This window comes from Labrus mixtus, chromosome 17 (assembly GCF_963584025.1).
Source record: "Labrus mixtus chromosome 17, fLabMix1.1, whole genome shotgun sequence".
Lineage (NCBI taxonomy): Eukaryota > Metazoa > Chordata > Actinopteri > Labriformes > Labridae > Labrus > Labrus mixtus.
In genome coordinates this window covers 23,087,676-23,102,833 of record NC_083628.1, presented here as the reverse complement: position 1 = coordinate 23,102,833, position 15,158 = coordinate 23,087,676, and the positions used below count along the sequence as shown (strand labels likewise).

The following is a 15,158-nucleotide window of genomic DNA, read 5'->3' as shown; positions in this document are numbered from 1 at the left end:
TGGCTTCAAAATTGAATGCAAAATTTCTGACTCTCCCATTTTACTAACATCAGAGGAAAACTCACTTCATAAAAATACATACGCTGTGAAGCTTATTGTAGAAAACAGCACACATTTGAATAAGGGAAAAATACATGTTGGCTGTAAACAAAAGATGCATGGAAGTAACCTAGCTATATTTAAAATCAGACTTTGTGATGGAGACACTTTTCTTAGTCATATTTATTTGTGGGGAATTATTCATAACGGAGAAGCAGAGTAAGGTTTTCTGGCATAACTTCACCAGTTACCAAAGTGCATGGAAGAGTTTAAAAAGCTCCAGCAGCACTTGTTGTATGAAGATCAAATTTATGAACGTTATCAGACCAAGGAATGATCAGAAGCAGCTCAAAGGCATCACCACTGCACAGTGTCCACCACTGGAGAGCAGTGCTTCTCCAATCAGCACTGGGCAGAGGTCTACTGTTGTTTCATGTGACGGAGGCTACACAGGGGGGACAACACCTCAAATATGTAGTTAAAGTTGGTGCTGACATGTTGTCTTCCTGGAGGTCCTCCTGCTCTGGTTTCAAGTAACAAACACATCCAGGTCACACCGGGTAAAAGTGTGTAGGTCGAGGGTTCTGAGAAGAGCAACTTGACACCTGTAGAAATGCTAGATTTGACAGGAGGGCTATATAAACCAACAAACACTTCTGTTACAGCAGGCCAACAAAGGACCACCAGAGCTAAAGAGATAATCTAATAAAGACAAGTGCTGTCCTCTGCACAACTTGGCCCTTTGTAAAGATTGTTTATAAGCCTTGGATTGTCTGATAAACACATTTAATTTGATATAAGTCCAGCTTCTAGTCTCCTCAGCTGCTTTTTTTAGAAGTATCTTCATACGGAAGAGTTCAGAAGAGACCCCAGAAAGTGAGAGAGTGTGTTGTGATTTCCAAAGAGGGCTTCTGGTCTCAGCTTTGTGTGCTGAAACATGAGGCCTACACGAGGTTTCTGCAGATGCTCTGAACTTGAATGTCAGTGTAATACCATGCACTGACATGATTTTTTTTATCACCCTACAGATTTGCAAATCTATTTTTTCTCTTTACTTTAAAGGATCTATTAATCAATATTAGTTTGCTTACTAAATATTATTGATATTTCTTGGCCTACAGGCATTGGGCTCTTAATACTTGTACATATATTTTTTTAAATTATTTAAACAGGGAACTAAATAGAAAATGACTTTGTCTTGACATGACTGAATTAAATGGAAACAGATATTTGACAAAACACAACAAATGTTAATTATTATGATTATGAGAATAATCAAAAAGGATAAATTACAATTATTTAGATTGATGCAATAAAGTTCTGCACATTACATTTGAAGGACAGAACTCCCCTGAGCTGCTTTTTTTCTACAAAATAATCAGAGTATCTTCATATGGAAGCTGTCAACAAGAGCTCAACTCGCATAGATAATTCACGAGTTAGAGCAGCATTTAGTGAATAAGAACCTTTGATATTCATGAAACATTTACAGTACATACTTCTAAAAGCTCCAGCAACACTTGTAGTAAGAAGTACAGCTTGTGGCCTTCATCAGGGTCGACCATGCTGACCCAAGCCTTTCACTCACTGTGCACCTTGGTAGCTGCTTCTCCACATTTACATACCTCGTCACTACGCGTCAAGGTTAAATTCCCCAATTTCTTACTCATGAGATTAAAACATTCATAGTTCTTCAAATGAAAGACTGAAGGCGTCCTGTGAGTAATACAGAATAATATAGTCATTGAATGAAAACAGTAAACACTCTCCACTCTGTAAAAAGCTTAATTCAGGTAATCTTTATTGACAAAATGTTAATCAAGTTTTCCAATGTAAAGGGAAAAAGAAAATCAAAGCAAATGCATCATTACAACAACTGCTGTTGGACTGTCTCAGTCTGAGGGAGATCTCTTTCCACACCTTCCATGTCCTATTCACATTAGGCCCTGCCATCAAAAGGAGGGGTTCTCATTATTAACACTATCAAACCCTCCATCACTGGACTTCTGCTCTGTACGTTCACAATCTTTCTTCGACATCAGGAAAAAAACAAAAACACTTAGAACAAAACCAAACATGAAAGAGCAATCCAAAGTTTGCTGTCAGATGCTGCATGTTCAAACACGGGCAGACACATGGAAGTGGCACAAAACAACAGAGCAGTACTTCAGTGGCAGGAGTGGAAAACAAAAGCCCTGATTGTCCACGAGCCTTTCATAAGAAGGCCAGAGCGGACACGCAGGGTCAAATAGTATTTGCAGAATTTTACTTTTAATTAATGGAGCTGTCAATAAGAGAAGAGAATGGGATTTTTTTTCTTCTGACAGAGAATTTTATGTTCAGCTGTTATGCACACTGATTGAAATAAAAATGTCATAATCACAAATTAGTTTGTCAGTTTTCAGAGAGGGCTTAAACTGACTGTCCAGGAGTTCATTAATAAAGTACGTTTATTGACAACTTTACAATTTGAAACCCTTACCTCTGTTTGAGACATCAGGAACAACAATAATTTAATTTACATAAATACAAAAGCCAAATTATTTACTTCTAGTTGAGGGAAATTTGCTCCAAAAAAACCCCCCTTCATGTCATGATTAAACAAATAACGTCTTTGGGTGGAATCTAATCATCTTAATCAAATATTATTTGACCCAAGTCTGACTGTTTAGGTGAAAACTGATGAGTCCAGTCTCAGAAATACCGCCCTGTAGCTAATGTCTGATAATGAGGTTTTGCAGATTGTTGCAGACCTTATTGAACATATAAGCAAAGTACCTGTTTACTTATAAAGTAGAGCCTTTTAAAGGTAAAAATACACCTGTCAGTCATTTGTACGTTTCTGCACATCTGCAGTGTCACTCCAGCAAAAGTGAGAGTGAGGATCACCCTCCTGTGTTCACTCAGACAGACCCACCAATCAGCTCCCTTCATTGGCAGCTTGATTCTTGTTGTTTTATGGACACTTTGTTTGGAGTGTTAGAATGAAGGGCTGGCTATCACTGGACATTTTTACTTAAATGTAGCAGCTTAAAAAACAACTCCCCTAATCCAATCAATATTAGGGAACAAAAATGTAATTCAAATTTAGTTTTTTTAGCTTAAAACCTTCATGGTACTTTTTAAATATAGAAGTTCTCAACCCTCCTTAACTTAAAAGTCAATATAAAGAAAGTTCTCTGGAATCCATCTCTCCAAGTTTTGAACCTTTTTGAAACAATATCCTTTAAATCTCCAAAGAAAGGGTAACAATCTGCAGAGTACCAGGTAATATCCAGCCCCATCTGGAGTTAAAGGGAGTGGGAACTATTAGGTTGCTACGATATGTTGCAGTGTAACCAGGAGACTCACTGAAAAGACACTGACACTGACTTTTTGGACAAATGACTGAACCTTTTCAGACCTTATAGCGCTGTAACCCAAGACCCGACCACAAAATACTGTTAGTGTACTTCAGGAGAGCGACACACTGCCTGCCTGAACAACACACACCTACACCCTTGTTTCCAGTTACTGATCGATTTTAAATCATAGTTCTCAAAAGATGAAAAATTGTCACATAAATCTCTCTTTTCTGGCACACCCCTCCCTTCCAGAGTAACTCATGAGCGCTTGTGGTTTGGGATGGCCACTATGGTAACTTCTTTCATCATTACAACTTCTTAATAAACCACCACTGTCTGAAAATAAATAAAAAATTATATAAGAGAATTGACAAAATTGGTATTTTCAAAAAGGCATGATAACGTTTTCATTTTGTGTAGCCAACTCTGAATTCAGTCGAACCCTTTTGGAGATTAAAGTTGGACTACTCATGAAGGTGGCACAATCTGTGGTCAGTTCTAAAACCCCCTTATTATCAGATGCTCAAAGGGAACTGGGACAGCATGTGTCGTAGAGACGAAGAGTTTGGTTCGATGCTGTGACTATGCCTGAAAACCCACCCGTTAAAAACATTTAAACCCAATCTGTAGGGGAAAAGAGAAATATGACCTTATACACTCTTTAAAAAGCTTTTACAAATGAGTGAAGGATAAAGAGGGGGGGGGGGGATATCTACAGACAGTCAGAGAACAGCGATCAAGAAGGAAAGGAAGGGGAAGGGGGGAGAGAGGGGGGAGAAGGCAGATGCAATTCTCCAGAGAACATGTCATATCTCAGGAGGGGAACAGGGTGCAGGCAGGGCAGAGGGAGGAGAGGCGGGCTTTCTTTCCTCGCGAGAGCAAAACTTTCTCCAATGACTCCTGGCCACTTCTCAGGCACTTTTCTTCAGCTTCAGGCTCAGAAAGAGCTGGCGGGGGGCGTGGTCAACCTCTTTCCAATGTAGACTCTATCAATGAGAAGGTACACAGACAAGAAGGAGGTTAAGTATTACCCACATCGAAAGCTCAGAATCATCTGATATCATCTGAAGACAAAACATTTTTCAGTTCTTCCTACTCAGGCCTAGACCTACATTCAGTATATGGCCATTGTTTACAGTCCAATAGGTAACTTGATATACGGGAGTCAAGTTTGAGTGGAGAGACAACATCAACGGCTAGATAGTTGCTGCACTCAGATATCTGTTTATAGAGATGAATAGAAATCTCAATCCTCCCTAGATGATCCAAGATGTGTTCAAGCCGATGCATCCAAACTGTTTTCTCCCTACAAGAATGTTTTTTGGTCCTTAAAAGCAAGGCCTGCTTAAATTTATTTGGACAATGCTATTCAGAAGACAAACAGAATGCTAGCAACAAAAATAAAGGGTGTCCTTTATCTACAGATCCTGCATTCATAAGTCAATATCTGTTTAAAGAGATTACTCAGCATTTAATGAAACCCCGTCATAGCAGCTTTTTAATGTGACAAGCAAAAAAAACACTATAAATAGCAGAGCTAGCATTGACTGCTAATATCTGGACCTGACTCACCTGAATGGAAAGCAGCAGTGTAGATGAAGCATTATGCTAAAGTGATTAGGTAGCATTTTCATAGAATAGAAAGTAGACGTTTGTGCATTCATGCTTAACAAGCTTTACGACCTGCTAGTCCATTTCTTTGAAAAGTGGAGGATATTGTCCTTATGCTTTTGTAATTCTACTGTAGGATTAGAGGAATTACAGACAGGTGACTAGATTTTCAAATCTCAATTTTTTTTTAAATTCCAGTTTGGGGAGCAGTTATATCGTGCGCGTGCAGCTGTTGGTTCAGTTCTGCCCCCGGCCCATTGCTGCATGTTGTCCCCTACTCTCTCAAACGTTTCCTGTCTCTCTTCAGCTGTCCTATCTAGTAAAGGCAAAATAGCCCAAAAAAGTCACAGGTTTCACTAAAGTAACACTAAAACTGGGATTCCTTGGATACTACTCTTCACAGCAGATATCCACTAAGACTGATGTAAATTGGTAATTTCTAGATAAAAACAAAACCATAATGGCACTATGGGCTGACAAGTAAACAACATTTTGCATGTGAAGAGATTTAAAAACAATAAAAAAGCAGAAGCAATAAAAAAAGCTATTGGCCCCTTTACTCATTAAGCTCTTCACAAACAACAGTTTTGTTTGAGTGAGAACACCACAGTGACTTATTATCTAACTGTAGGAAGCACAGACAGGCCAACAGGGATGTTGTGATTATGACAGGTTTGTTAATGACACTCATTGCATACCGCGTCTCGTACGCGAGGTGTTGGAGGTATCACGGGGACATTATCTCATTGAGTGGCAGAGATTATGGAAACACGCGGTATCACGACACAAAAGTTCTCCTGGGAGTGTCAGAGCGCGCTATGAGACAGCAGGTGTGCAGCCCCTTCAGTCAGCAGCTGCTCTGCATGTTTGTCAAGGCTGATAAGAAGGGAGGGGAAATGAATAGTGCATGTACAGCTCCCCCTACTGGACATTACAAGGGTTTGCTTCAGTGACCAGTTACAGTGTTCTGTGAAAGCTTAAAAACAATCCACGCTCGTCATCTGTTGTGTGATGTGTGGTGTTTCTTTCTTACCCCAGCCCCAGGGCGAGGATGTGTGATAGTAGCAGCGAGGGGATGAAGACTTTGAGGAACTCGGCGGAGAAGATGCCTCCTTTCTTCATAGCTCCAGTCTTTCTCATGCTGAGTGTTACTGAGCGCCGAGGGTGACGGAAATGAAACTCCCTGCATCATTAAAACAGTCAGGTTAGACACATCACAGAAAGTTGATAAAATTACACCTTTCTAACATTTTATTTATGATCCTGAACATCGATTGTTTAAGTCACTTACAAGGCAGCATTTAATCAAAGCTTTCTGTTTTAAGTTTGTCGGGGGGAAGAAGTGTGTTAGACTGAACAAGCAAATTGCAGACTTCACTCCAAGGAAAAATGTGATGGCAAATAAAAAGCGAATTATTCAGTAATGAAGGTTATAACCTCCGGGTAACTGAAATTATAACCTCCGGGTAATTTTCAAAGCTAACGACAAGACACCAATCAAAAGAGTAGAGATTAACTGTGCAGAGAATATTCGCTTCAGGCTTCTAGAGAGTCTCTAGTTTGATTTACAGTTCAATCTCCAAACATTATTCTGTGATCACTAGAAGAGCTGCTCGACCAGACAGAAGACAGGGACCACTGTCTTATTTCATGCATATATTTGTGAGGGGAATAGTGTAGATAAACTGGCAAAAAGAAAACCATCAAAGCCACATTGTTTCTGCCAAACAGGTTGTAGGTTTTATGTTTAGAGAGGCTGACTGGATAGTCCTACAATCTCACTTTTTTTATACAAACGTCTGAAGGAGTTTCAGTCTATCTTTTAACATTTTCAAATATAAATAGATTTTTTTGGGCAAATTTATCAAATACATAATGAAAAATGGCAAGTCATTAAGAAATGACCAACTTCATAGATCAGAAAAAAGTGTGCAAGTTAATTAGAATTAATGATGGGTTGTAAGATCACACCCCAGCATAAATCATAGAAGTGATCAATTACAGACAAATCTGAGTTTATCAAACAAAGAGAAACTTAGAATCTGAGATGATCTACAGGAGACATATGAATAGATTCCTTTAGATTTTTTAGCTCTTAAAAAGTTAGATCATCATCAACTGTTTCCAGCAGCTGGCTTTGTTTCTTTCTGCTTCCGACCATCCTCTTTGCCATAATGACTAACCACTAACACTGGACAAACAAGCAGCGGTGTGTGTTCAGTTTCCTTGGAAACATTAAGCTGATGTTTACTGAGTTGAGACTTACTTTGGGGGAATGTTTTCCGGTCGACTAGACCAGTCCGCAACCCAATCTGCATCCTTCATCAGGATGTCCATGTCCCTGTCCTTGTCCAAGGCCTCCTCTTCTGACTAAAGAAAACATGTAAGTCATTTGGCAAGCTCAGGTTTTTGACAATTTTTATGTGCAATATGGACAAAGACACTAATCGTGTTATACAAATTCTTTTTTTTCTACACTGAATAGACTCAAAGAAGCCCAACAAGGATCAAACGACTGGAAAAAGAGGAGTATGGCTGCAGTGACAACACCTGCTGTGCTTAAGAAACAGAAATCTACTTTGGGTGTGGCAGCAATCTCCATGGAAACTAAAAGCAGTTGTACATCTCCTGCAAAGCTGATGGTTGAGGTTGCCATGGCAATAGACTGATGAAGAACCTGAGAAAAGTACCCAGGCTCTTACTTGGCTGTCTCTTCTGCCACTCAAGTCCACGTCAAAGATGATCTGGCCGTCATCCTGGGGACTGTGGGGCCGTGGAGGGCTGTGGGAAAAGTCAGAATCAGCGTCATAAACTCGTGATTCTTTATGAATCTCATATGATCCTACAAAGTTCCCATGTGTGAGTTACCAGCATTTTATCGTGGGAATAGATGAAAATATATTTTTCTGATTGACTAGCAGTTGTTTGAACAACCATGCAAACATTTCTCAAAGGATGAGATAAACTACAGGAAATGCAGCAACATAACCCTGGGAAACCTAAGTTAAATGACCTTTAAGCTTCCTTTTTTTCCCCTTTTGTAAATACCCACCGGTCTACACAGTATGGCTTAGTCACTTTTCTGATTTTTTTCATGCGCAGGTTATTGGTAATAATTTCTCATTTGATTCATATGGATGAACAACATGTAGTGAATCTTAAGTCTGAATCTAAAACAGAAAGGGGGGGCTTTTTATGCCTTCATTATACGACAGTTGATATAGTCAGAAATTGGAGTGAGAGAGAGTGGGGCGCTTGCACTAACCACTAGGCTATCAGTGCCCACAATAATGTAAATTTAAACAAAAAAAATGTAATAGCCAATATCCTTAGTAACACTTCTACATATTTACATGTTATTTAACTGATAAACATGCATAGCAGCCAAAAACAATGGATTCTATTGTATTACCTTCTACTCTCAAGACACAAAAAAGAAGTCAAAAACAGGGCGCTGAATAGCTTAGCGGTTGTGTCATGCACTTCATCTACATCATCTATTATTCCTCATTGCAGCAACTGTGGGTTCAGATCTGGCCTCTTCCCTTTGCTGCATGTCATCCCCGACCCTCTCCTCCCAATGTTTCATGTCTCTCTTCAGCTGTCCTATCCAATGAAGGCAAAAGGCCAAAAAATATCTTTAAAAAAAAAGGTAAGATTATATATTGAATAGGCACTTTTTTATTTTCTGACATCTGATGGAAAAAGCAGTGGATCTCTTACGAAGGAAAATAGTCAAAAGACTCAGCTAATCACAAATTAAAATAATCAGTTCTATACTTTCAGCTGTGGTATTGTATTAATGCTTCTCATTTTGTATGTTTGTTGTATGTGTGAGTGTCGATGTTCCCTGCTTTATTTATTATATGTTTAAGTATTATTGTACAAGAAGATTGATTGAAGAAGAATTATTTAACTGGAATGTTTTTGTTGCTGCTGTTTTATGGATGTTTGTCCATCAAGTCACTTTATTTCTCAACCACTGTTTTGGCTTTCGTTTGGTGTTGCTACATAACACTCCAATGTGCTACAATGGGAGCCACTGACTTGATGTTTTACATGATGTCACAACACCTCAACCAGGACAGTTAGGGATATGTATCCCTCTTTAACCAGCAGTTTTCTCTAATGAAAACTCAAATGAACTGTGTGTTACAAGGACAAGGTGGGGGCACTTATTAACTACCTCTGTGTAATAGGACACCTTGACTGTTGTAAAAGTGTTAAGACAGAGCCACTGTGTTAGTGTTTGTCCTGCTTCTATCAGAGCAGCTTGTTGACACAGTGTTGTTGGCCTGAATATTCCTAAACATCCTCAGCTGACTCACTGACAGCTGACTGCTTCTCTGATAAGCTCTGCTTCACCGTAGCCTCAAACGTTACACACAGGCTCATGATGTGGCTGAGAGTTGAGGGGTCAGGACTTATTTAACGTGCTCGATAAAACCGGAGGCAGGAAGAACATGTTATTTTCAGAAGCCAGCTCAGGTCTTGAGCAGCGGTCGAGTCAGTGTCAACGCTGACTCAACATGTTGACATAGCAATAATGAGAGAGAGGCCACTCCTACTGAGATTTATGTCTCTTTCTGCATCTCCCTCTATCCCACTTCCCAAACCCAACACAGTTCCGGCAGATCGCTGTTCATCATGAGTCTGGTTCTGTTTGAGGTTTCTGCCTCTTAAAGGAAGTTTTTCTTTGCCACTGTAACTTTGCTAAATGTTGCTTAGTGCTGTGCTCATGATGGATTTATGTTGGGTCTTTGAAGATAAGATAACAAAGAGTAGGACATTAAACCAGCTCTTTTGTAAAGTGTCTTGAGATAACATTTGTTGTGAATTGGCGCTACACAAATACTGACTGATTGTAGGTCCTGGTTTTTGGGCTGATTTAGCTTCACGGCTGAAATATTAAAGTAAGCTGATGGTTTTAAGAAGCTTATTGACACATTTTTAAATCCTTTAAAAAAACAAAATCTTTTGAGTGTTCAGCAGATAATTATAAATCCAGACAGCTAGGCTTCTAAGTTAGATGACATTTAAGCTACTGACCGCTCCTGATGTCTTAACATTGTAACTTTTCTATTATTTTTGCTTTTTTTATTAGTTTGAGAATAAAACTAATGACATCTGATGAGTAACATCAGATGGAGATGATTTTCCCCTGGATATGTTCAACGTCTTATTATTTCCTGTTGTAAGATGACACTTGTTATTTTAACTCATATCTACAATAAATAAAAGAACAAATGAAAGAGAAAATGACTAACTACAAAACGGGTTAAAAAAAACTTCAACAACAACAAAAAGACAAATAGGAATAATCACCTCATCATATAGCTTAGGAAGGATTTTGATATTGGCTCCTTAAAAACGTTAGCCTTCTCTGAACTAAAAACAAGTCAAGAGGAAAGATAAAGAGAAACCAACTCCCCCACCCGGCCCTCAATCTTCCACAAGCATAAACACAATCTCAAGTGAACCAAAGAACTCGTGACTTTGTTTGAACTTTTCAATCACTGGGGGAATTCCTGTGCCCCCATCTTTTTGTAATGTTAAGCAGATTAGGAACATAACAGCCTGGTCACCTAAACCTGTCCAGAGTGTAGGAAACAGAAGTTTGCTGCATTGGGTAGGGTGCATCATTAGATAAATATTCCTTTCTGGTTTAAATGCAGAAAAGCCCCCCTACAGCTTCTGGGAACTTAGTGTCTGCAAGATTTTGAACAGTTGAATCTTATTACTTTCTTTAGAGCACTACAATGGTAAAGAATTGCACTCTTCAATTCAAGGAAAGATTTTAGGAAAAAAACCCAGATATGGCTTTTGTTATTTACCTCATTTTAACTCCCTTGTTAAAAACCAGGCTGTTACATTACCCACAAGCTAACCAGACTGCTGACCAATCGTTTTGAGATTCTGGTGTCATGTGCCAGTAATGGTTAATGTTGCTTCAAGCTGCAAGCCTCAAGCAGAGTTTAGCAGCTGACTATGGACATCTGGTAAGCTACCGTTTTGACATCTCTACATCCCCAAGTGGCACAATCACAATTTGTTTTCCTACAACTTCCTATTGAGCTGGACCAGAAATGATAAAAAGTTCTTTAACCTACAGTATGCTTTTGTACTCCCAGAGACCTTTAAAAATACTTTTCTGTCCACTACCTGTCGCATGAGGAGTTGCTGCGGCTCGACTCGTGCTGAGCGTCGAGCAGGATCTTCTCCATGTCTCCGTTGTGGATGGAGGACGAGGATGGGACGTGCTCCAGACCCCCAACCATGGCCTCCTCTTCCTCCACCTGAGGGAGGGGCAGCAGGCCTGGGGCTGCTTCATCTGTGGAGGACGAGTGAGCTGCTACGGCTGCGCCTCTGTTCATCTCTAACTCTACCCAGGACCCTAAGGGAAGATACAAACATTTAAGGTTCAGTTATTTGTCAGAGCTGCAAATGTTACTGTCACAACAACAGAATACACTTTTTGAGCTTTTGAGCAGTATTTTTTACACTTGACCTCATGCCCTACAAGATCCCCTTAAATAATAATTGCAAATTCCAGATGATATTAAAAGATCTTTTCCACAGGGTGGCCCAGCAGTTAGGTCTCAATATTCATCCAAGCAGGCGGCCTGGGTTTAAGTCTGACCTGCGGCCCAAAAATAAAGCCAAAAGCCCCCCAAAAGTCGAATTTTTCCACACTGGCCTGACATTGTAGAAAAAGCTCAGGTTAATCTAACTAAATGTTTATTATCAAGGAGAAAGATTATGTGATAGTCTCTTTGAAAAATGAAATTATATCTGAAGCCTTGAAAAACATTTTCCATAGCAGGACAAGCAAAGGTGTAACTCAATTTTTTGTGTCCTGGTGAGCCAGCATAGAGCAAAACACCGGAACACCTACATGGATTTGCAACAATCATTAATATTTGTTATTGCACCTGTAGTTTCCCTGTTCTGATATGTTAAAATACATAAGGCCTGTATTTGCCTAATACAGAACTTCCTAGAAGACACAGCACTCTGACAAACTGCAGCTAAAAAAAACACATTTGGTCAGAAAGGTCAAGAAAAAAATAGAGGGTTGAGAAGATGTCTAAATGATTTACTGGGCCTAAGCTGGAATGTGACAACAACACAGCCAGAGCATGCAAGTCAAAGAAGTTCACCAGTAAAGCTCAATTCACTGTGCAGTGTGATGAAAGGGCAATAAATGCCTGCTTGTGTGTGTGCTGTGGTTTCTTGTGAACCTTGCCTGTGTTATATGATGCTGTTCCTATTTGTACGTGAGCTCAGCCACGGACTGGCAGCTGAGGAGGCACAGCATGTCAGAGCCAAGTTCAAAAATAAAGATGAGGGGGAATCCACTCGGACAATAACTTGTAGTAAAACTTTCCTTGTCATGCAGCTTTGTAGAAAACTTTCTGTGCTCGTTAAAATGAAAAAAGAGAAAGGCATACCAAACAGGTCACTTGACCCCATAACAGTAAGTAAACCTCATGTGCACACTGGCTTTCAGGGGACTGAATTTCATAGGCGTCAGGCCAGTTATACCCCCGACCCAAACCATGACCCCTCCCTCTCCTGAACAGCCCTCGACTCAGCACTCGCACTCATCCTGCAGATTACATGGCAGACTGCAGGCCAAGCCGCTGTCCACAGCCCATTGTCTTCATTCCATGGACTAAAACCACCATGGCTCTGACACTCTCGAACATTCTAGGCACAGAGCAGTTCTCAGCTGTTGGGTGGGTTTAGAATATGCAGACACGATGAGCCCTTTTTGATCTACTGATACTGAGGTTCAGACAGGAGGGAGGACCACTGGGACTGTGTCTTGCCTAAAGATCCCAGGTATTAAGGAAAAAAATGTTTATGACAAGAGGTGTGGGAGCTTCAGGAAATGTCAAAAATAACACAGGGTCATATTACAGACCACACTGCTGGCTTCTTCATCTGATATGTTCAAGGTCTAAATGTCCCTCAGCATGTCTGCACAACATATGCTGAGGGACATTTAGCCCTTGAACATATCAGATGAAGATGTCTTATGTCCTGGTGCACCAATAAAATAAAACTAGTGTGATTTTTTAAACTTCAAACGTGAAATTATTGTTGCTCTGTCAGGTGTAATTCTGACCACTGAGTTTATCAGGCAAGTGCAAACATGTTTAAAAATAGTGGCAAATTAATGTTGTTATGGGGCCACATACAAAATGAAATGACTGAAATGTTAACAAGCCTACTCCAGTTATTTATTTTTTCTCTTTTAAAGGCGCATCGGGGCCTTATTGTCAAGATTTGCTATTTAAACAAAAACTTGAACTATTACACAATAACTGTAAAGAGGATATGCAAAAGAATATCAGAGAGAAGCATGCAACACCTGTTGCTTTCAACTTCATATAATAGGGGGGAAAGATATATTCTGACATCCATATAATGCACTGACCTATTAAAAAGTCTACTACAATCCACCAGCCAAGTCCTGGAAACATGGAGTAACATTAATTGCCCAATGCCCAGTGTGCAATGGTAATCATCTGCCACTTACTTTCTGATGCTGGTAAAGGATTAGATGTGTCTCATAAATTAAAAGTAGCTGGGAAGTGTGGTCTTGCATCTATCAACTTGCACGTACACAGCTGTGAGCATTTCCTCCTGTCCAAAACGTCTGTCCCATTATCACCGATGCCATAAATAGCATGCCAGCTCACGGCCCCCATAATGTGGTAACCATAGCGGCTCTAACAGGCCCTTAGTGAACGAAGCAGTCTAATAAACATGCCTTTGTTTACGTCTCAAATGGCTTATTTAAGCCGGGGCCCTTTAAGAGCCTAACCCCCTTCAACATCTGACAATAAATGACACATTTTCTGACAACTTAATCCATGCAATGAACGCAGAGATAAATTATGTTATTTTTCTAAATGTTGGTACTCTATAGTAGTTATTTTGAAAGGGTACACTCGTTGTATTTAATTAAAATATACTTATATAGACCCAAATCTTAACTATAAGAAAACAAAAATAACGAATTAAACGTAAAGCAGAATATTACGCTACGAGTAAGCTGTCCATATTTCTCTGCTCCCATTTGTGCTAGATCTGCCTTCTCCATCTCACCTTGTTGACAATTGCTTAAACCCACCCCCACCCCAACGCCTGCTTCGCTGATTGGCTTACTCGTCAGTCAGTCAGTCATGTCGCTTTCCCATTGGTGCGACTTCTGTCAATAAACACACTGAACATAGCGTTCTTACGTCTCCCCCTTCAATATAGCTTCACAGTGAAAAAAAGGAGGAAAATATGAAAAAACTAGTTTTATGATTAACCCCCACCTATCAACTAAGAATATGTACACAGCAACGTACCCCGACATATCCTTTAAGAGAAAACAGGCTGCTCTAGTTCAGTATTTTGTTAACATTTAGCTCACCGTTTAGCCCGGAGTCTCCGTTGTTGTCTGCTGAAGTGTTAGCAGCGCCGGACATGGTGGTGACTGGTGAACAGGGCGGGTTGCATACAAGGCTCAAGTCAGTGCAAAACGCGTCCTGCCCTACCACACATTCAGACGTGAATCCGGGTTGCCCTTTGCTCTGGTCTTCAGCGAGCGGCTAGCTGAGCTAAAGCGCCGCTGCCGTCTCTTTCCCGTCCGTTAGCGCGTCTGGAGGCTCAGACCCCCCCCCCCCCCCCCTGCAGCTGGGTGCTGACGTCACACTGTCCCGTTGATAACAAAAGAGGGAGAGGACGACTAATTGCATAACGAGCAAACGAAAATACAACACTAGTACCGATTACACCATACATTGACGACTGCCACCCACCTTCATTCGGACGAATTGATCAAAACAATGTGGCATGTCATGATTGGTGTTAACCCATTTTCTCATGCAGGGGTAGGCGTGCATGCAACCACATACACACCACACGCCAGATGTGTGCCAAAGTCTAGCTCACAGTATCCTCACACCACATCAGCAGATTTCTGTGAGCGGCTGGTATTCAACACGTTCATTGGTCATATAGGTAAGATTCACAGCTGGGGTTTCACATTAAATATCAGTGGCACGAAATTATCAATAGTTGAACCAGTAACTGGTTTCAGAACTGGCCTCTATTCCAGGTGAAGGTTGTGTAATGAAATGAATGATCTGTTCCTGTATGTTCACA

General features: G+C 40.3%; 1 protein-coding gene across 2 annotated transcripts; it reads right to left on the bottom strand.

Moving 5' to 3' along the window:
* Nucleotides 1-1,823: 1,823 nt before the first annotated feature.
* Nucleotides 1,824-14,747, bottom strand: bnip3lb (BCL2 interacting protein 3 like b). 2 transcript variants are annotated; one of them, XM_061061327.1, is made up of 6 exons: nt 14,425-14,747; nt 11,157-11,388; nt 7,685-7,775; nt 7,261-7,364; nt 6,028-6,177; nt 1,824-4,369 (listed from the first exon to the last, which is right to left on the bottom strand). In XM_061061327.1, exons 1-6 carry the CDS (start codon nt 14,477-14,479, stop codon nt 4,321-4,323), a joined length of 681 nt encoding a protein of 226 aa, XP_060917310.1. In that variant the 5' UTR covers nt 14,480-14,747; the 3' UTR covers nt 1,824-4,320. The 2 variants fall into 2 exon arrangements, with proteins under 2 accessions (XP_060917310.1, XP_060917311.1); XM_061061328.1 differs by having other exon boundaries at nt 7,697-7,775; nt 14,425-14,694.
* Between the last annotated feature and the right edge of the window lie 411 nt (nt 14,748-15,158).